The sequence below is a fragment of the Blennius ocellaris genome, assembly GCF_963422515.1.
Source record: "Blennius ocellaris genome assembly, chromosome: 22".
NCBI classification, from domain to species: Eukaryota; Metazoa; Chordata; class Actinopteri; order Blenniiformes; family Blenniidae; genus Blennius; species Blennius ocellaris.
Window position 1 is genome coordinate 14,936,465 of NC_137671.1, and position 23,245 is coordinate 14,959,709.

A 23,245-nucleotide genomic window follows, 5' to 3' on the forward strand; every position below is an offset into this window, starting at 1 on the left:
AATATCTGCTCCGTGACGGCGAGCAGCGCGGCGGTGAGCACGAAGGTAAAGACAGCGAGAAACATGGAAACTCCCCGGCCCCTCGCAGGGTGACTCACTAGTGCATTTGAAAGAAAATGGGATTGCATTCAAAGCTGCGAATTACACAAACGGCAGGTAGCGATTTGGTAAAACAAAAGTGCAGTGTGCAGCAGGTAACAAAGGCGAAATCATTTAAAAGACACAGGTGTCGTACAAAACCTTAGAAATGATGTGTACCACGTCTACGCAATGGAGCGACTTTCTTCTTTTTCAGATTTAGCAAAAGTTGTCACATGCTTTATGCTTTTTTTACAATTAGCGCTTGGCAAATTTGAAAGATTTGCTTTATCAAAGCTCCGTTTACACGACAATGTTTCAGGTGAAGACACATCACGGACTTTCAACTGTTCCAAAGCACTTTACATTGTTAATCACATTCACCCATCCATCACACACATTCACACATACATGGAGGCTGCAGCCATGCAAGACCCTGTCACTCCATTCGGAGCAACTTGGGGTTCAGCGTCTTGCTCAAGGACACTTCGGCACGTGGAGATGGCAATCAAACCTGCAACCTTCCGACTGGGAGATGACTGACCTAGCAACCAAGCCATGCCGCCAAAAGATTGATGTTTTTAAAATGCGATGTAGTTACCATGTTGGGCCACTAGTGGGTGCTGTTGTTTGTTTGTTTATTGAAACGTATATTGTAAACACACTTTCCTCACAGTAGAGTTTGCATGTTCTCCCTGAGCGTGTGTTGATTCTCTTGAAGTAATTCAGTTTTACTCCCACAGTCCAGAAAACACGTCTTTGAGATGAATCCGTCGCTCAGAAGTTGCTGGTGCGTGTCTGCCTCTCTGCTTCTGCCCCCCGACGGGCCCCTGACCTTTCCCTGCCTTCGCCTGAGGTCAGCTGGGATTGGCTTCAGCCCCCTCAGGTGGACGGAATGATGGATGGATGATGGTTCTATAAATTTCGGACAGCTTTTACATGATTTTCTCTGTTTTGAAAAGGGCATGCAGATCTATCAGAGACAGTCTTTTCCCTCCTGTTTCTTCTCAAACTGAATTATTCTGGCGAGATTCACCACAAAGTCATTCACTCTCTCCTTTCGCTTGAATGAGACGCTCTTCGATGCAAGAGCCAAATAAGCAAAAGCTTCAGGCCAGAAAACAATGAAAACATTGCTGAGAGACAGTCAAACTGAAGACGATCCTTCGGCCACTAGTCTCTTGATTGCTCTCATGTCAATGAATTGTAATTTTGTATTGATTTTAAGGGCTGTTGCAGGGCGAAAAGGCTCCGTGTGTGTGTATGTGTGTGTGTGTGTGCACATTTAACCTGAATGCATTGGCCCGCAGAGCCTCATAACATGGAGCAAACAGCCGTGTGTTTCTGAATGTCAGTCTCCTGTTGTGGTGGCTGCACTTTGCTCTTAAAAGGCCAGTTGTCCTGCAGGCATCTTTTCAATTCCATTCTTTTTTTTCCCTTTCTCTTTGCAAGCATGTAATCACTGTGCTTTCCAAAAAACATAAATAAAAATGCCTCTCCTCTTCTCTCATGCACTCTCCCTCCACTCCGGCTTCACTCACCGCACAGATTTCTGGTTTTAATGGTGAAACCGAACCAAAAATACCAGCACAGGTCTGCAAATAGTGAGCGCGATGCCTACGGGGGGGGGGGGGGGGGGGGGGGGGGGGAGTGATGAGATACTGCTTGTAACCATGGCGTCGTGTTTCTTCTGCTGAGAGGAGAGCGAGGGATGGGGGATGGGGAGAACAGGGACATCAGGGACAAGGCCCGGCTCACACTACATTTAAAGTTAAAACGTGTAATGTTTGCGTTTTTGTTTCACATTTACTCCACGGCAACGTCAGGATCACTGAAAACAATGTAGTCGGCATGTTGGGCCACGGGTGGGTGATGTTGTGTGTTTTTTGCAATGAAACCACGCACATTTGTGCAGAGATCAATACGTTAAACATTAGCAATAGTAAGAACACAGACAGATGACCAATTGGATTGTATTAATGGTGAGTCTCTGGCCGCCGCCATGTTTGTTATTGTTCATCTTCTCGTGCATGTAAAGAAGAACTATTTACTACAGCCGTGATGCACAATAGCAGCATTCTCACCGCCAACGAGAAAAGGGACCCCAAGTATTTCCTTTGTTTCCACGGTGACGGAGCCAGAGCATTTTCAAAAAGTGCTTACAAAGTTGCGTTTTCAGTGGATCCGAGCAATATTGCCACGTGAACGGACCATCCAAATGGGATGAAAGTGTTGCGTTTTCCCGTCAAAACCTTGGCGTGTAAACGGGGCCTTCGTCTGGTTAACGATGCTGGGAGAGGACAAAGAGCGGCTCTGAACAATATTCATTTCGACGTGACGCGACGGCATCAACACCGATCTCCCACCTGCTGGTAGCGAACATGGGGGTCAATCTCTGGCGGAGTAGAAAATCAACTGTAATTTCTAAAGCAGATGAAAGACTAGATCGCTCCGGCCTGCTCTCCTCTCATGTGGGACTTTCTAACCCAATAAACTGCAAACCCCCCCCCCCCCCCCCCCCATCATTTCCAGCTGGTTAGCTCGTCTTGTGTCCTTCCTTTCCCATTTGCGACGCTGATTGACCCTGACAACTCATTCGCAGTGCTGCAGTAAGACCAACGCGGGAACCCCCCCCCCCCCCCCCAACACACACACACACACACACACACCAACTTCCACCACTGATGAACGCGGCAGAGAAAAGCAACCAGCTCATCAGGCTCTTTGTCATTTGGCCCGGCACTGCTGATCCTGGCTCTTTTCCCTGCCATCCATTCTTCATATCGACAGCCGGCTCGTCATCCTTAAGAGGGCCTGATTCATGCTTTGTGAGTTTTATCGACGAGGACGTGGAGGAAGTTCGGAGGTGGACTTAAGAGTAGAGTTTATACTCTATAGAGCAGATTAGCACTTCCACCCAGCCGGGCCTTTGAGCTGGCTCACCAGACTGTGAAATGAACTACATCACGTATGTGTGTGAGGGGAAGCAATCATATCACAGATTACATGAGACTTACGCCGAGGGAGAAAGGTCACTGTGATAATTAAATGTCGCAAAGGTGAGACTGATCAAACGGAACAACGGGAGGGTCGAACTTGGAGTTTAACCTGCGTTTTATGGCTCTCCGAACCCGGAGCAGTTAGCTCTGATAGATGGATGTACAGGAACGGGACGGGGCTGCAGTCAGAATGAATTAGCAGACTGATTATACAGAGAAGAGTTAAAGGCTTTCGGCGAGACGAGTCCTTTAACTGCTCTGGGTGACAAACCTCCAATCAAGTCTCCTGACTGAAATACGTTTTTATTTTCTTGCATGAAAGCCTCCCAGACGTTATGTTAAAGATGTAGCATGAGATGTTACTATTCAGGGGAGGATTCAGAGGATTTAAGGAGCGTTAGGCCCCGTTTACACAACACCAACACAACAACTTAACCACCAATGCTATTTGGACCCGCAGTGCCGATCATTGACGTAGAGGCTGTGTGGAGGTGAGTTGTGGCAGCATAGCCTTGACGAATCATTCATGCATGGAGTATCAATAAGGCGTTATGGCATTTAAAGATGTTTGGAAGTTTGACTTCTCTTTCCGAGGTACCTTCAGTGTTAAAATCCAAATATATATATTTTTTTACTTTAGCTTCGGTCAAGAGGATTTTATAGGCAACACTTTTTGAAAATAACACACTGCGGCAGTAATATCAGAAAGATTGGCGAACCAGATGATGATAGTCATTATGTTTTTTTTCTTTTGTGATGCCCCCACCCACAAACCTTTGGCATCTAGTGTCTTTTTAAATGATGGATAGGGACACTATATAAATCACAGCCATTATGTTGTGAGTTTTCAGCAATTGCACATTTGCAGGGTATTCCATCATGATCAGCATTTGTTGTCTGTGCCATGCTATCATGTTGGGCAATTTTTCGGAGTTGCTGATTTATTCTTCCTGCAGTCAAGGCGAAAAAAATCAAACCAGAAAAAATGGGCGTGTTGCAGTTTAAAATGCTCATTTAAAGGCTTTCTGAGCTCCAAATGTGTTGCAGTTGATCATAATTGAGTGTAATTTGAGTCCATTTTTAATTCTCTGCTAATTCTACTGAATAAACATTTACTCTCTGCAGGAAAAACATGGAAAAAAACAACATTTTAATAAATAGCTAGCAGTAATGTGTACACTGAATGTAAATAATGGAAAAGAGGCTGAACTCCCACACACATTTCCAGCTCATTTAGATGGATGGCACTCAAACTTGAGAACATTACTCTTTGTGTAGATTTATAGGCAGTTCAAGTGTCTTTTTTCTCCTTTCAAAAACCCAAACAAAGGCCATAAAATCCAACCTGACTGTGTTTTCTAAACAAACCGATCACTACAGGACGCAGCTGTTCAGATCTGCAATATTCCACCGCAAGACCGCTGCTTTAATGCTCTCCATAATAACATTAATAATCCACAGTGTGTAACAATCAGCAATTACGGAGGGTCCTCCAGCTGGCTCAGCAGTGCGGGGAGAGGCTGTTGAATCCTTTCACAAACCTGTAATCGACTAAAAACGAGCGTCATCCTCACTAATCCCACAGCACCTCCCGTGGTTTCCCTGGTGACTGTGTTTAGCTCGCTCTTTGTGGCTGAAGTGGCGTGCATCTTTGCTCTTGACAAAGGACGAATAGCCGTTGCCATTGCCGAGGCCCCACTGAGAGCTTTTTGGAAGAAGACAGCCTTTGCACTCCAGCGACTGGCACTGAGTTCAGGCAGCCAGTTGCCAGACGGGCAGTTGGTGCCAGGATGTGCCAGACTCCCCCGAGCTGGTCAGTGCACAGAGAAACTGGACTCTGTGGAAGGAGGTGGCGGCAGGTTCTGTGCTTCACTTGCATGAATGGTTTTACAGAAATCTGTCGGCCTGAGTCATTCTAACGAGGCTGAAAGTCTGGGTTTAACGGTGAATATAGGTAGAAACTGAAAGACCTCAGCCCCATTCATTTGATACTGTGACTATGAATGTATCTGTCATTCTGTTGTTCTATTTGTCAAGAAGAACAAACACCATTTGGTGCTGACTGAAAGCGGGACTCCTACATGGCGACCATTTGCTCCGACATCGTCAACAAAACTCGACATTCAATCTCAATCGACAATGGAAAATTCAACTTTCTTCAAATCAGCTTCCAGAACTGATAAATGTTTCCATCTCAGATGATTTTGAGTTCAGGGAGCGCTTTCCACAGACTTCTAAAGAGACTCCAACCAACAATTCACTTTCTAATTTGGTGAAACTACCAATATTTTTTATCAAGCTCCCCTAAAATATAACTACATACTAAAAGAAATAGATACTTCCAAACTTCTAAAGGTTATTCTTTCCGCCATAGCAGTAATATTTCATAAAGTGTCTTTTTAATTTACAACTCAATTCCCTTTGAAAAACAAAGCCTATCCCCAGCTTACTTATCGAGTCCACTAATTGTCTTTCATTCCAGAACAAATTTGCTTGTTCACTTTGTTTACAATTAACTTGCAGCACAGAGGCCGCGGAGGCATCTGTCATCTATTCCTCTGCTCTTCACACTGCTGCTTGCTTAACAAATTCCTGTCACTGGGTAATGCTACAGTATATCACAACAGACAGGACACTAAATACACCAGATTTGCCATTATCAGTCTGTGCAACCCCCCCCACGACCTCCTGACGAATGGCGTTTGGATGATGAATCGCTGGGTGGATTTCAGGAGCGTGATCGAGATTAAACACGTTTTAACAAAACACACAGGAACTCCTGTTTTACGATTCACGCTTTACTTGGACCCTGTAAAATGTGATTAAAACCTATCTCAAACAGTGATTCGCTTAATTAAAATTCAGTGTAACGAGCCCATCAAACCTTCAACTTAATGAAACGCTCATAATGTGATCATTTGAATACTTTGTGTGAATTTTTCATGCAGTGGAAAAATTCGCTCTGCCTCCGAGTTTCGCCGTTCTGCTCTGGCGGTAATAAGACGGAGCAATAAGCTGTGACATTTTCATTACGCCGCCGTCATTTGTTGATTGATGAAGCACAACAATGACTGAGAGGAGTACTCGCCCACTTTATTACTGTTTCAAAGCACGACATGGCAGCAATTTTTTAATGCTAAAATACATCATTGGGCCATTTTTAGAGTAATAAACACTTTTTAAAGTTTAAGATCCTGTTGACATGCCGAAGTTTCAAGTTAAAACGCACCATTGTTCAGAAAAGTTTCATGTTTACAGGGCAACGTTTGAACACAATGTCCATATAAGAAGTTTCTTTGTTTGTTTTTCATCTGTTTTTGTTCCTCTCTCATGTTCTCGTCTTAGTTGTATTTCATGTCTTTCCTCAGTAAAATCATTCCAGAGGAACCATCTTTGTTCCTTTCATTTGGTTTTTCCTCTTCGTTTTTGCATTTTTTTGAATTCGTGAAATCCAAAAGATCATCTTTTTAGTTCAAAGAGGTTTATTCTGCCTTGAGGTCGTTCATAAGTATTTTTCTTTTCAACACCGTTCTTCCGTCGGCAGCATATCAAAGGTATGTTGTAAAACCTATTTGCCTCAACAGACGAAAGCAAAAAAGCTCAAGATTGTATTTTTGTTGTGCTCTTATTCATTTTTATACTCGGCCTATTTTTCTATCTACTACATGTTGTCATAAAATCATTTTTTTTTTGATGGATTGAAATAAGATGGAACAACATGAATGTGGGATGAATAATCTCAATAACAACTGAGCAGGTGAAGGAACAGTTTCTTCTCCAATCGAGGCCCCGAGGAATAAAATCATCACGGTACACGGCACAATGATTGATTGGGAGAGTGAGGCGAAAACCACACTGCGTGGAGGTGTAGTGTGAGAAATGTGCTAATAAAAAAAAACATGTGTCATAGATGGAAACAGAATCAAAAGTCATGGCGGCGTTCATGCACCAGCGGCTGACTCACCTCTCTGATGGCTGTGCAGAACTCGCTCTGGAGCACCTTTTTCAGAGACTGCAGCTTGTGGCCGGGAACGTCTCCGGACTCCTGCAGCTTCTCCAGCAGCTCGATCGCCCTGGCAACATCTGGGGGAGGAGGAGAGAGAGTCAGGGAGAGTACATATAAGAGCCCGTTTACACGACTGTTTCTACTGAAAACACTTTGTTTTGGCATTTTTGTTCCAGAAAGGATTCACGTTTAATACAACATTTTGAAAATTACGTCAGTTTACACAGAAATACTGGATATAATGGAGTGAGCACAGCAGGCCACGAGTTGATGCCGTCGGTTGTTTTTGTAATGAAACCACACACACATGCAGCAGAGAACAATACATAATAGACATTAACAATGGGAAAACACAGACATTCCAGTGGACAGACGACCAAGTTGGATTGTTATTACGGTGACTGTCAAAATAAAACTACCAAGTCCCAGGAGAATATGGACTATATGGAGAATATGTCACCACGGAGGAAACATTGTATGTGCACGACAATTTTTCACTATGGCCGTCGTGCGCATACGCAGTAACAGTGTTTCAGAAAAGTTCAGATTGCATTAAGACGTAGTAGTCATGAAAGTGGAAACTCAAAACGGCATAAAAATTGTGCCGATTTCACTTTGTTCAATTGTTGAGGGCCTGACAACGCTGTCTCGTGTAACCGTATCATTTTTGTCCGATCATCCACACAGCATGGCGTTTTAGGAGCCCGAAAACAATTAAAAGAACAAAAACAGGTTCCAGAGTGAGGAAATTTGAAAACGCCACCTTGGCTTTGACATGTGGAGAGACAACTGCAGCTGCAGAAGCTACTGATGCTCGTCGGTTTAATAAGGCCAGATGTTGGATTTCTTAAACGTGAAGATGAGCAGGAGTTTTCTCCCGGTCTTCTTCTCCAGTTTTGGCGTATTTCTGTGGCAGAGTTACGTCGCCACCGAAAGGCCTGGCATACGTACAACATCGGTTTGCATGTGGATGGAAATTGTTTTAAGAACGGCGGAGAGAAAAAAAAGATCGCTGTGACTCGTGCGGACACGAGTGTCTCTGAGCGAACGGGGGGACGGGACCATTCGATTGTGTTAACACGACAAACACACTCCAGCCAATCAATAGGTGGGATAATTGAAATAGACTCGGATGGGAGATAGACCCTTGTATGGGTCGTTTGCATTGGCTCAGATTGACACAAAAGGACAAGTAAAGCTCGGGACTCATTTGTTCACAGGTAACCCTCCATGGAAAGAGCTGGCACCTGGCGGGTATTACAAAGCATTTACACTAAACCGTAAGCCTTCAGTTAGAGGCTGTGACTCCGGGGTCTTCTGAGCTCTCCTCTCCTAATTAACTTGCACTGAATGAGTTCGCCAGTGCGGCTGATTAATTTCGTGTCCTCTGAAACTGGCAGCCTGAATAGAGATACATAATGGAAGAAGTGGGAAGCGATCTGGTGCTCGATCACTGGACTTGAAATAGTGGGTCAATAACATGTTTAATTCAGCTTGTGTGTCCAGAGACCACACAAAGAATGCTGCAGTTTTACACTCCACATTTTACTTCGCTCCTGTTTCACCTTAAGCTCTGGCAGTGAGAGCTGTTATTGCAGAAACTTCTTTATTCGGTCTGGAACTAATGATTATTTTCATTATTTATCAGCTTCTGCATGGTGGTGTTGTGGTTATAGAGGTGTCAAGCAACAACGAAGAAATAGTTGGTTACCTTACTTAAGTAGAATTACAGTACTAGGTATTACTGGACCAAGTAATACCACTTCTGTCTTGCAAAGTGCTTTTAAAATAAAATTAGATGTATTATTATTAACTCATGGAGCTCCATGTGTTGTTTCCACTACTCGTGTTTTAAAAAACATTTTTTTTACATTAAATTTGTATAATTTGCTTGGCATTTGGGCTGAATTGGAGCCTCATGTTTGACACCCCTGCTACAGATGAACGAATGGATTGACGAATAAACAATTTTCAATATAAAACATTAAGAAAAATCAGAGCAAGCAAGATATTGTCAGATATATTTAAACTACTCTTCATACTCTTGGTCGAAACTTTCAAAATAACTCGGCGTTCCATTGAATTACATGAATCATTTCAGCAGGACTAATGAATGTTTCAGCTTTTATGACAACAGAGAAGTCGGTTTGGGGGAGAAATTAAGTTTTCAGACTTCACAGTTTGTGGAAGTGAAGTCAAACTTCATATTCAAAGCCCGAGCTTCAGGCAGCGTCACAATCTGGTCTGCACACAACTTGCTTATCTCCAGTACTGATAAGAGAGAGGGGGGGGGGACTACCCCCAAAAATATATCGGGTGGAAACCTGAGGAAGAAAACAGAAGGGGACTTTTGTTGAATCATGTTGGATGGTAAATTTACAGTACTATCACTTCGAACGAATTCACAAAGTGTGAGCAGAACGCAAGATTTTATCCTGTTCATTTAATTATCATGCACCGACGGTAACAGCACACCCACTCCACGTTTGATTGACAGCCGAGCGGCTGGTTGTGATTTATGCAGCAGCAATGAGTGACAACAGCATCCACAGCTCCAACTCCACCACGGACCGCGTCGTCCACCGGGGATCCGTCAGCACAGGACCAGCAGCTTGTACATTACAATGAGTGTTTTCAGTCTCTGCCACTCATTGTCATTGTGTGTCCGCACAAAACAATAACCAGACACACTTGTTTATCAGAAATGTAATTAAGTCCTCCAAACAGAGCAAATATTTAAAGATTCATTAAACATTAATTGTAACACCTGAATGAGGATTTCATTGTAATATGAATGATTCTTTCTCCATCCATAATGAAAAAAAAAATGGATCACTGTTGTTCTCCAATGAAGCCTCTCAGGTATTTCCTTGTCACCAGACTGTGAAACTCGAGATCGATTCCTTGAGTTCATTTTATAGAAACATTAACTTGTGCTCACCAGTGCATTTCCCATAATTCCACAGTGGATTCAAGATACTTTCAATCCCTATTATTGGGTCCTCCTACTAAGGACGTGGCCTGAATAAATAATTGACTCCAAATCCCTAGTTAAATCAATAATAGTGGGATGTTGCTCTAATAAAAACCAAACAAATGAGATTACTGTATTTCCCAGACGATAATTTACACTTTTTTTGTAGCTCGGCTGGTCATATGACATAGATCGCAAAATATACTGGCACTTAACTGGACGTCACTGTATGGAACAAAATGCGTGCTACTCAAAAGCATTATTATTTTCCTATATGACTGACAGCGTAAGCTAAACAGAGTGGATATAAAGATATACAGCAGTATAAAAACAACAAAAAAGAACAATATATGCAGCAGAGCGATGCTCAAAGGTACAAAGGTAAACAGCAGCCACCAGCGTGCCAACATGCGAACTTCATTGTTTTCACTGTTTCGGCCATTTCCATAGAAACTTACAAAACATTGTCTTGTAAACGTGGAACTTTTTTGAAAAACGAAAGGAATGCATTTTCACTTGAAACGTCATCTAAACGGGGCCTCAGTTTAACCACTTCAGCTCACATGCATGTCTTTGACTTGCCATAGGACCCACGTATGCACATGCAAACACAAAACGCCTGCAATCTTTCTCCTTCTTCTCCTTCAGTCGTCTCAATGTGAGACAACAAACCCGCCGTGCAGCCCTTTAACCACCATCACAAAGTGGAAGCGGGTTCCCACAATGCCACTGAGTAAACAGATTTATGTCCGCACGGCACGAGCAACACAAGCACACACACGTGCATGCACGCCGATATTGAATTGTGGAGGAATATTGAGTAACTCAATAAAGCAGGAGACAAACAGAAGAGCTTTTACGGCGTGCAGGCCGGTGGGAGACAACAAAAGAAACAGTGCGCAGCTCATACTGTTGTGAATATTGTATCAGGCTGTAAAAAGAGACACATGAAACACAAACACTGTACCGTTTGCTTTACAGCCTCCCACCTTTATGATACATAATTAGCATGCGATGCAGAAATCCAATGCCTGTTTCTATTTCAATCGCTGTGCAATAAATCTCTGAAGGATTATATCGATCCGTTTGGCGCTGCAGGTTCAGTTCCCATCGAAACCACGAGGCTCGGGAGGAGCAGCCCGGCGAGATTCATATTGGCAGACGAAAGCGCAGTGGTGGCGTGAGCCTTCAGGGTGACGGTAATCAGTTATTAATCACATAACTTCAGACCTGCTGAGAGCTCCAGGCATGTGACCGAGACACAATCCCACAGAATTCCTCCGTCTTCGTGCGCTTTTCATCCCACAGTTAGCATTTTAGCACCAATCCGTTCACCTGATCTGCATACGAGCATGTAATTCCCAGAGAGCCTGTCTGGATTCTCATTATAAACAATACAAACAAATTGTCAAAATCTTCATACTTAATTAAATCTATTCTAAACTGGAGTGTTTTTTTACATTTCTCCTCTCATAACGTTACTAATTGGATTACAGGAAGCCTTTAGCATAACTGCGTTAATAAAGTCTGAGGCCTCGTTTACATGACGGGGTTTCAAGTAAAAATGCATCATCTGCATTTTTGTTTCAGAAATTTTTTTTTATTTTCTCTGACTGTAATACAGTTTGTGTTTGGTTTGTAGGTGATCAACTACCAGGAGCCTTCAGAGCGAATTCGGCCCTAATTATATAAAAACAATCTGCTGGGAACGCTATTGTTTGTTCGCTGTCGCCATTAATACCCCGTTTACACAACGACATTTTCAAGTGAAAACACAAAACTTGTAATTGGTAAACTGGTAGCAAGAGTGCTCGGAGACACTGGGAACACAACTTTTCAAAAAAGCTCCGGTCTCATCCCCATAGTAACTTTCTGAAACACTACTTGCACATGTGCAGAAGAACTATTGACTATGGCCATGGTGCGCGGTAGCAGCATTTCCTCTGTCTACGCGGTGTCTGAGTGTTTTCACATAGTTGAGTTTTCACCCGTTTCCATGAAGCCGCAACATTTTCATAATGCACCACCTTGGGAGGCGTTTTCAAAAAAGTTGCATTTTCAGTGGCTCGGAGCGCCATCGTCATGTAAACACACACCCAAGATGGAAGTTTTGCATTTTCACTTGACAATAATACCTCAAAGTTTGATTTATTATTTTATCCCTCAGTGGGATTCAAAGCGGTGAGCCTCCGGCTCCGCTAAACGTTTTCCCACCACACACTCTGCTTCTGAAAGGTTACAAAAAAAAATGTGTTAAGCCTTTTAAAGAGAAAGGACAGGCTTTTGTCGTATTACTTATCCACTTAAGTTTTTTATTTAGCTAATTCAACAGAGAAAAGAAGGCAGGATTAATATCTTCACTCAAGGGGAAAAGGTCACTTCCATATTTTTTAAAGCTTTATAATAAAAAAAAAAGTGATTCTGAAATGCCTGTAATGAGTTGGTACATTTCCAAGCAGCAAGGGCGTCTGTCTGGGAGGTTTATGAGCATTTTTTTCTCATTAGACGAAGGTCAAGGGCCATCCAGATTCTTCCTCTCTCTATTTGCCTTCACATGCTCATTAGCGCCATTTTCTTCATCCACATCAAGGACTCTCGCTCCTGGTTTGGACGTTAACTTCAAAGATTGATATTGCCGACATTTTCGCTTTCATCCTCACTGATCATAAATGATGGCTGCCCAGCTCCTGATATAATCTTTCCTCCTTCAATCAGAGACGATTTTAGATTTTGCATCAAACACATGAGCTGAAAATTCAATTAGATGGTCCCGTGTTACCTCGAGCCACAGCTGTTGCCATAAACTAAGCGTGGTGAGCCTGTTTCAGTCAATATATGTCATGTCTTGAAGTAGTTCCATGCCTTTGTGGGAGCTCAGGGACTCAGAGCAGTCATTACAGGGCAGGTGGTAACAGAAATTGTAATAACATGTAGATGTTTACATCCGCAGCAGGTAAAACATCTTGTGATATCCAATCTGGCTCATGTGAAATATGTCTGCAGAGATAACAGGGTGCTGTTTACACAGGAGAGGACGTGTAAATAACTCAAGGCATAGCGCGACAAACTGGAACCTCTCCCGGATCATTCCCTCCCCGCGATCACGTGAAGAGCTCTCTGGCTTTTTGTCCACGTCCTCGGTCCAGCCCTTCAACTCTAATCAAGCACACAGATTTATGTGAAATCGTCCCTGCAGCGCAGTGCGATGGCCTCTCCCCGTCGGGTGAGTGGCGCCACTGATCAGATGGGTGCAAAATCCCAGAGGAGCAGCCGCGGACCAGCCATCTTTGTTTATTTATCTCGTCTCACCGTGACAAAGCATGTGAGACGACTGCAGGGGGGGGAATCGCGGTGACGTCACACGGATAGGAAGACAGATTGTGATGCCTGACGGTCCGGCAGAGGGAGGAGGGAGAAGGAGAGGGCTCGACCGAGTGACCCGACACGTCCTCCGAACGCCGACAGCAAAAGGCTGTCGCGTGTTTTACCTCCAACAAGGCAGCTGACAGGAGAAATGAAGTTAAAGATCTGTGCTGGATGCCCACATGGTCCCATCTATGAACAACTCCTGCTGGAGGGGAAGTACAGCAAATGTGATCCCTCCACTCACTGACCACACAAAAACAGCATGCAGGAGGGCAGCTCTTTTCAGTGGATGTTGGTCACTTCCCCCACGAACTGGTTCAATCTTGTCCAAAACTTAAGACCTGCTAATGTCAGTGTGTGGTTTCGAGATGACGGGAAGCACAACGGCAGGATGCTGGGAGCGGAAATGGACATGATTGACTAGATTAGAGGGGAATCCAGGGATGATGTGAGGGAAAAGGATGTTGAGGATAAGAGGACATCAGAGACAGAAGGTATCTGAAGGAATGTGTACAAAATCAACTGCATTTCTTTTGACAAAATATTTGACACAAACACGTCAAAATGCTCGAACACAGCATTGTTTGGTGGAAGCTACATAAAATATCAATAAATTCCTGCTTAGCTATTTAAGCAAATATTCTTTTAAAATTCAGCCTTTAGACCAGCGCTGTCAAACATGAGGCCCGTGGGACAAAACCGGCCCCCCGGACGCCCCAACCCAGCACAACCACCAAGAAAATGGTAAAGATTTCAGAGAAAATATTGAATTTCAAAATGAAATTCTAAAGAGTAGCGGACACAGCACAACACTGAGACCCAAGCTGAGATATATTTAGAATGCTACCTCATTGATATCCAACTCGCCTCAAAGCCATGCCGTCTAACATGCATAATGCAACAGCTATAGGAGAAGTTGTTTTGGACATTTCACTGTTTTTTGCACCAGAGGCTTTCATTAAAATTGGCTTTATGTTGAGATTGTTGTCATTTTTGGTAGTAATTATTTGGATTTGTGGAAATATCAACATTTTCATCATGCATTCTCAAGGTTTCTTTGAAACGTTTACATTTCTTGGTGGTTTTGACCTGACTGGCGCCTCTTGCGAGCCACTTTTGGCTGACGGGCCTTACATTAATATTGCAAATAATAATAATGCATGCTTTTATATAGTGCTTTTCTGGACACTCTAAGATGCATTATGCTGCATTATTGATTCATTCCATACTCAACGATGGTAGGCTACGTATGTAACCACAGCTGCCCTGAGGTAGACTGATGGAAGCGAGGCTGCGAATCTACAACATCTCCCCCTCTGACCACCACCAACCACTCACTCTCTCACTGCATTCACCCTCTGACCACCACCAACCACTCACTCTCTCACCCTCTGACCACCACCAACCACTCACTCTCTCACTGCATTCACCCTCTGACCACCACCAACCACTCACTCTCTCACTGCATTCACCCTCTGACCACCACCAACCACTCACTCTCTCACTGCATTCACCCTCTGACCACCACCAACCACTCACTCTCACTACATTCACCCTCTGACCACCACCAACCACTCAGTCTCTCACTACATTCACCCTCTGACCACCACCAACCACTCACTCTCACTGCATTCACCCTCTGACCACCACCAACCACTCACTCTCACTACATTCACCCTCTGACCACCACCAACCACTCACTCTCTCACTGCATTCACCCTCTGACCACCACCAACCACTCACTCTCACTACATTCACCCTCTGACCACCACCAACCACTCACTCTCACTACATTCACCCTCTGACTACCACCAACCACTCACTCTCTCACCCTCTGACCACCACCAACCACTCACTCTCACTACATTCACCCTCTGACTACCACCAACCACTCACTCTCTCACCCTCTGACCACCACCAACCACTCACTCTCACTACATTCACCCTCTGACTACCACCAACCACTCACTCTCACTACATTCACCCTCTGACTACCACCAACCACTCACTCTCTCACTACATTCACCCTCTGACCACCACCAACCACTCACTCTCTCACCCTCTGACCACCATCATCCACTCACTCTCTCACCCTCTGACCACCATCATCCACTCACTCTCACCCTCTGACCACCATCATCAACTCGCTCTCTCACCCTCTGACCACCACCAACCACTCACTCTCTCACTGCATTCACCCTCTGACCACCACCAACCACTCACTCTCTCACTGCATTCACCCTCTGACCACCACCAACCACTCACTCTCTCACCCTCTGACCACCATCATCCACTCACTCTCTCACCCTCTGACCACCATCATCCACTCACTCTCTCCCCCTCTGACCACCATCATCCACTCACTCTCTCACCCTCTGACCACCACCAACCACTCAGTCTCTCACTGCATTCACCCTCTGACCACCACCAACCACTCGCTCTCTCCCCCTCTGACCACCATCATCCACTCACTCTCTCACCCTCTGACCACCACCAGCCACTCACTCTCCCACTGCATTCACCCTCTGACCACCACCAACCACTCACTCTCTCACTACTTTCACCCTCTGACCACCACCAACCACTCACTCTCTCACCCTCTGACCACCACCAACCACTCACTCTCTCACTGCATTCACCCTCTGACCACCACCAACCACTCACTCTCTCACTACTTTCACCCTCTGACCACCACCAACCACTCACTCTCTCACTGCATTCACCCTCTGACCACCACCAACCACTCACTCTCTCACTACATTCACCCTCTGACCACCACCAACCACTCACTCTCTCACTACATTCACCCTCTGACCACCACCAACCACTCACTCTCTCACCCTCTGACCACCACCAACCACTCACTCTCTCACTACTTTCACCCTCTGACCACCACCAACCACTCACTCTCTCACCCTCTGACCACCACCAACCACTCACTCTCTCACTACTTTCACCCTCTGACCACCATCAACCACTCACTCTCTCACTACATTCACCCTCTGACCACCACCAACCACTCACTCTCTCACCCTCTGACCACCATCATCCACTCACTCTCTCACCCTCTGACCACCACCAACCACTCACTCTCTCACTGCATTCACACAGGCAGTTTGACACTCCTAAACAAGAAGCTTGTTGATTGGACCCTCTGCTGTCTGGTTTTGGTCCACAGGTCAAATGTTTGACCAAAAAAAAAAAAAATCAATCAGGGATTCCCAGAAGACACCATGAAGATGTTGAAGCTCTCCTTTGACTGAATCGTATTCTCGGAGCTGCGGTTTGGTGCTCGAGGGAAATCAGAAGGTCCAGATGTGGGCAACATCTGTAAAGGTTTCCGCATCTACGCCTCGATGGGAAAACTCTGCAGCCGGAGACTGTGGCAAACTAAATTTAGTATATCTCTGAAGCAAGCAGACGGCACGCAATTAAGTGGCTCTGACTGTGAAGCTCGTCAGATTATCTTTCAGGGGAAGGCGAGCGAGAGCGAGGTTTTAAAAGAACAACGACGGGAGAAGAAGTATCGCTCATTATCGGCCCGGAAAAGAGAGAAACTGTGAGGTATCGCAAAAGTGCAAGGGAGACTCATGTGTTGTAATTACAGACTATCTTTTGACATCTTTGTGGAGCTGCGACATCAGTCAAAGCAAATGAGAGCGCGCTACATCAAAATACAGTTACAGTGCGATGCAGCGCAGAGTGATGACACCAGCAGTTCATTTCCCTCCGCTGCACTCACCACCAGGCCGGCCTCATTACTGATACTGAGTGATTAACTGAGCCAGGTTTTTTTTAATTACGTGACTGTCAGGACTTCACTAATAATACCTTCTCCAGACAGACTTTGTTGATGGCGTCTCACCGCTCCAACATAAAGTGCGTCGCCCCCCCCCCCACACACACACACACACACACACACAAAAAATCTACCAATTTGACTCTGGGCTCATCTCTTCTGCCTTTAAACACTCAAACCGAGCTGTTCAAGAGATTCTGGAGCTTCAAACAGGTTTAAACCACCAGGGCAGAGGATGTTTCATTTGCCAAATTGTTTCATGTATTATTCCTTTTGTCGTCTGATTGCAAGAGTCTGAACGAATGTATCATCATCCTTCCATCCATTAATCTTCTATACTGCTTCCTCCAAAGGGATCCTGGCTGACATGGAGCAAAAGGTAGAGTACATACCCTGGATAGATCACAGGCTAAACAGACACACAATGCACTGTGATGTACGCTGACATTTCCTTTGGATGCTGATTTACAGGCTTTGCTCGGCGGTGACCGGTCGGCTGAGGGAAACGAACCAGCAAACATCCACCTACCAAGCTCGCTTCCCTAAGTTCTCGTCCACTACTTCGATTTAAAACAACCTTTTTCCAAACGGAGCCACAGGAACGTCTATTTTCACTGCCAATCAGACAGAAACACATCGTTTATACAACTTGGACAACTTGAATGCCAAATATACAGTGTGCCTGATTTCCCATGTTGACAACACGACCTCCTGACATCAATCTGTGGGCCGCACCGCGAACAAGCAGAGTGAATAAATATTCAATGTCAACCAATCCCTTCCTGGAAGATTACTAATCGTTTTTTTCTTGACATGCTGTGAATCTTTCATACAGCCAAAGGTAAACATGAGTATTTATCTACGTACAGAAGGACTTATAACCGCGTCACAGATTAGTTTATTTCACATTTCTTCAGTTCTTTTGGGGTCTGTTTACATGACAATGATGTTCACAGCCACTGAAAATCTGAAAACAGCTCCTAAGGCGGAACTCTTCGAAAAACGCTCGGGCTCCGCTGTCGTGTAAACGGGCGAACCAGAGACTTTCTGGAAAAGTTCAGGGAGACAGCAGAAATGCTGCTTTATTTTTTTTTGTATATATAAAGAAATGAGGGCATTTCACTTGATGAAGGGGAAAAATGTAAGATCGTTTTAATTATTTGTATGGCACTTTTATTTTGGGGATTATGTTCAAACGTCAGAGTGATATGTTGTGTTCCTAGAGTTTGAGTGTTATAGTGGGAGAGTTGTGTTATGAGGACTCGTACAGAAGAGGAGGAGAATTACAGAAGTTGCCCGAGACCCTGTGCTGTGCGATTTTTTTTTGTCATTGTTAATACGCCTGTGCACCACAGCCGTAGTAAGTAGTTGTTCTGCACATGCTCAGTAGATGGACAATGACCAATGACGTTTCCTCCAGAGTGTCATGACTCCCAGTCCACATTCTCCTGGGACTTGGTAGTTTTATAATCGACAGTCATTGTAATAACAATCCAATGAAAGTCCATAGGAATGTCCGTGTTCTCTCATTGTTAAGTTAATGTGGTTTCATTAAAAAAAAAACAAAAAAAACAATGGCTCCAACTCGTGGCCCATCATGCCAACTACACCGTTTTCAGTGTTTCATTTGTTTCCATAGAAACTCAGATTATTTTGAAAACGTTGCCATCTAAATGTGAAACTTTTCTGAAAAGATGCAAAATCGATGCCTTTTCAGAGCAAACATAAAATAGAGTTAAAGACTAAATGCAAACTCGCTTTTAATTGATGATTTGTCTGAATTTGTGTGACGTAACCTTCATACTCGGCTCAACAGGTGACTTTCTTACAAATGCACCATTGAAAAGATTTTATAACTGGAGATCTGTTGCATTCATTAATTATTCATCTACTTTTCTTGATTTTTTGTGCGATTTCATCGTGAGTCAACCAAATCTTTCAGTGTGAGGCGTGTTGAAAACACAGAGATGTGTTGATCTCTTGGATCACATCATGAAGAGAAAAATTTCTCGATCTGTTACGATGAATAAGTCTGATTTATTTCCACAGTATTATTATTATTTTTTTTTTTTTTTGCTGTTCAATGAGCTGACATTGTCTGTGTAGCAGCAGCGTGTCCTGGAAACTCATTTTCCCGGCCTCCCAGAACATCAGGCTGTGACTAAAAAAGGTCGTCCTCATCATTCGCTGATTAGAGAGAAAGGCATCGAGCCCGGCGAAGCTGCGGTGAGATGTGATGATGCCTCCGCGCCATTGTCTGGACGATGTGTGGATGTGTTCGCACTGGGCCCATCTCCAACTTCTCAGCTGTAATTAGTCCGTTTCTAACAGTGAGCACAACTTGGTGCAATTCATTTTTTAGTATTTGGAAGTGTCAGTATGGAAAAACTGCAGCAGTAGCACAAACTGGAGTCAGGCTTCCAGCTCTTTTCCTCTGAAACCACTGCGACCCTTGTGTCTTAGAAGATGCTATCTGCCTCTCATAATGTCCTGAAACGACCGTCTGCCGCTGCTGCCTCTTTGACCTGCGTGTCCTTGCTGACCTCGCTAAAGTCCACCCATGAAAAACAGGAAATAATCACTTTCTGAATGGGTAAAATGGGACAACGGGAGTTTTCCCAAGCGAGTCTTGTCCCCGTGCCAGGAGAATTAGCTCTAATTTGCTCTCACTGCGACGATTTCCTCGTAGCATGACAAATAAATCACTCCTGGAGGGCTAATGGCTCCTGTAGGAGCCTGTGGTGAAAGCAGAGGAAGAGAACATCACACTCTTATTGTCTTCTTCATCATGGGTAATTACTGGACACTGTCCCTCCCTCTAGGACAATTATTCTGAGAGCTGTTATTGCTGTATTATCAGAAGCCACAAGTGACGTCGGACCATGTGACCAGGGAGGGCATGACACATGAAACATCGTTCTTATTGTCAATCTCCTGCAGAACGACTAGTTACTAGTAGAACGTGCAGAACGACTCGTTACTACGGACATGATGTGCATGACCAGTAGCAGCGTTTCAGAAAAGTTGCGTTTTCCCCATTTGCATGGAGCCGAAACACTTCCAGAAAGTTGTGCTTTCAGTGTGGGAACACATTTTTTGTGTAAACGGACACTCGAAACACAACTTAAGTTTTCTGTTTTGACTGGAAAACGTTGTCGTGTAAATGGGGCCTCAAAGAAAGTAAAAGTTGCAGGATACAGGAAAATAAGCTGAGCTGAAAAAAGCCGGAGCTTCTGTGGACACTTGGCATTTTGCAGAGACGTGGAAGAGCAGAGAGAAATGCTCTTGACTGCGATGCCGCCATCAGATCTCACACACCTTCCTCTCTTTCTTCCTCCGATCGAAACTCTGAATGCGTTCCTTCCCGGAGTAACACCAGGCTGTGCTCTCACTCTTATCCAGGCTTCAGCGGAATGCAACAAGTAGAAAGACAGATTTTCAGGCACTCAAAGATCCTTCTGAGAGCAGCAGAAAGGCACAGCCACTATGGATAATGCAAGTCTGAACATCAGAAAGAGGCTTTAACCCTTTACAGGGCTCTTGCTGAAAGAAACTAAAAAGTCCTGCTCTGAAATACAGAATAAGGACACAAGAATCTATATTACATGTGTTTCTATACAATCAGAGCTGTTAGAAAGTGCTGAACGACTAAAATCATCGTCTTTAGATTAACAAACGTTTACGAACTGCACATTTAAAGACATGTTTATCTGCATGGCTGTAGAAAAACCCATCAGTTTAAATTGAATGATCCCCACAGCGATGTTACGGGATGCATTTTACAAACATTAAAGTCCCCAAAGGATTAACAACAGTCGTCCTCCGAGCCTTCTCTAAGTGGCACCCTGACACTGACACTTGTAATTTGCAGATTACATTGTTTGCAGCTTCACTTTGTCTTGAGCCTCCTACAGACTGCGATGTTATCATTTCAATACAGACTAGATTGGGCTGAATGGACCTCATAAACAACAGGTTTGACTACACAGTGTCAACCTCCACGACTCAGTGGTGACGAACAGCAGTGCGTAAGAAAGAAACAAAATCCGTCGGCTCCGTAATTCCGTGAGTGTGTGGAAAGCTTTGTCAGACAACCTCAAGACATTTCACTGTCTTTTGCACCAGGTGTTTTCACTAAAATTGACTTCAAGTTGAGATAATAGTCATTTTCAATAGTAATTGTTGTGTTTTGTGAAAATATTGACCTTTTCATCAGGTATCCTCTGCACTACAACGGGAGAAAACCCTGTAAAGTTATGATGGCACTATTTTACCGGTCTGGCCCACTCAAGATGAAATTGGGCTGAATGTGGCTCCTGAACGAAAATGTGTTTGACACTGCTGCTATAGAACCTGAGAAACTGTTCTTTGCTTTTGAACATTGGTGTGTCCACTCGTGAAATATCCGATTAAAGCTCTGTAGTCTTTATTTGAAGCGATCTGAGAGTACTTGAAGAATAAAAATGCTTGTAGCCTGCCTTTCCCCGTCGTCACCCGAGGATTGGCTGCATGGGTCCTCAACCCTACACTGGATAAATCCACATAGAAGATACATGGAAGGAAAATAAACTCAGCTAAAAGATGAAGCAAATGGAGAATATTGTGTTCAGATGCATGGAAGAAGCTTTTTGTCGAAATCAGGTAAAGATTACATGTTTACAAAGTCTTTGCCAGGTGAAATGTGACACTGACATGGTGAACATGACTACCATCATCTTGCTTGACATCATCAGATAAACCTCTAATTACAGGCCAGCATCCAGGTCAAATTGCACATTTCTACAAGCCGAGGATTTTCTGAAATGCTGCTACTGCGCATGCACAACACGGCCATAGTACAGTTGTTCTGCACATGCTCAGTAGATGGACAATGGCAATGTTTCCCCCGTCGTGCCATGACTCCCAGTCCACATTCTCCAAGACTTGTTTGACAGTCACTGCAATAACAATCCAACTTGGTGGTCTGTCCACCAGAATGTCTGTGTTCTCCAGTTGTTAATGTTCATCGCGTTTTGTTCTCTGCTGCATTTGTGTGTGGTTTCATTACAAAAACAAACAGCGCCCACTCGTGGCATGGCATGGGAACTACATTGTTTTCAGCGTTTGGGCCGTTTGCGTGGAAACGGACATCATTTTCAAAACGTTGCCATGCAAACACAAAGCTTTCCTGAAATAAAATGTTTTCACTTGAAACGTCATGGTGTCGTCGGGGTCTCAAACAACATCTAACAGGTGGTTTTGATGCTCAAACTGACACAACCAACGGTCCAGGGAACAGTTTCTGGTTATTGTCCAGTTGAAAATCATCCAGAAATGTGCAACATGTTCCTGCAGACTGGTTTTGCTCGTCCAAACTGGGAGAATTCATTCATATTTCCATATTTTCTTTGGACTAGTCGCTGTACGTTTGATTCGAAGGTCGTCGTCTCTGGGGAGGAGAGATTGTTTGCAGTTAAATGCCAGCTCCACACAGAGTGACGGGTTTTAATAATGCATGCAGGGAGGTTGAAACCCATTGTTCTCGATGGGTCCTGCTTATCACAGTCATTTCCTCTGACAACAACAGGAAGGCCGATGATGTGAGATCTTTTCATCCTGTTGTGACCCGGTGAGCTGAGTGTGTGGAAACGGACATCTATGCCCCCCCCCCCACACACACACACACACATGTTTGACAAACTCAGGGACTCAGCAGTTAAAGCCTGCACCCAACATGAGATGAAGCTACCTTTTCATTAGCAATTATAGTGTTTTCACCAAAGTGTCTGCAGCTGCGGGAGAAAGAAAAAGCGAAGCCGGTAATGTTTGCCTCTCTCAGACGGCTCCTGTGTGAAACTATCATTACTACTGCTCGTGCCATTACAGCTGCCAGCCCGCCAACTGGCTGAATTCACGCCACAACGTAGCTCCGCCACCTCTCTGCATACATACTGAGGTCACATCTGAATCACTGCCCCGGAAAATGACTACAGATGAGATACGGCTGACATTTTACCAAGTTGGTAAGCCCCGGTGTTTAAAAG

The 23,245-nt window shown here is 44.3% G+C and overlaps 1 protein-coding gene across 2 annotated transcripts in view; it reads right to left on the reverse strand.

Moving 5' to 3' along the window:
• lin7a (lin-7 homolog A (C. elegans)) overlaps positions 1–23,245 on the reverse strand; it is a 46,929-nt gene that overhangs the window by 21,156 nt on the left and 2,528 nt on the right. For both annotated transcript variants that reach the window (XM_080517969.1, XM_080517970.1), the window contains exon 2: positions 7,042–7,160. In XM_080517969.1, the coding sequence (XP_080374095.1) occupies positions 7,042–7,160 (119 nt within the window). The remainder of the gene's footprint in view (positions 1–7,041; positions 7,161–23,245) is intronic.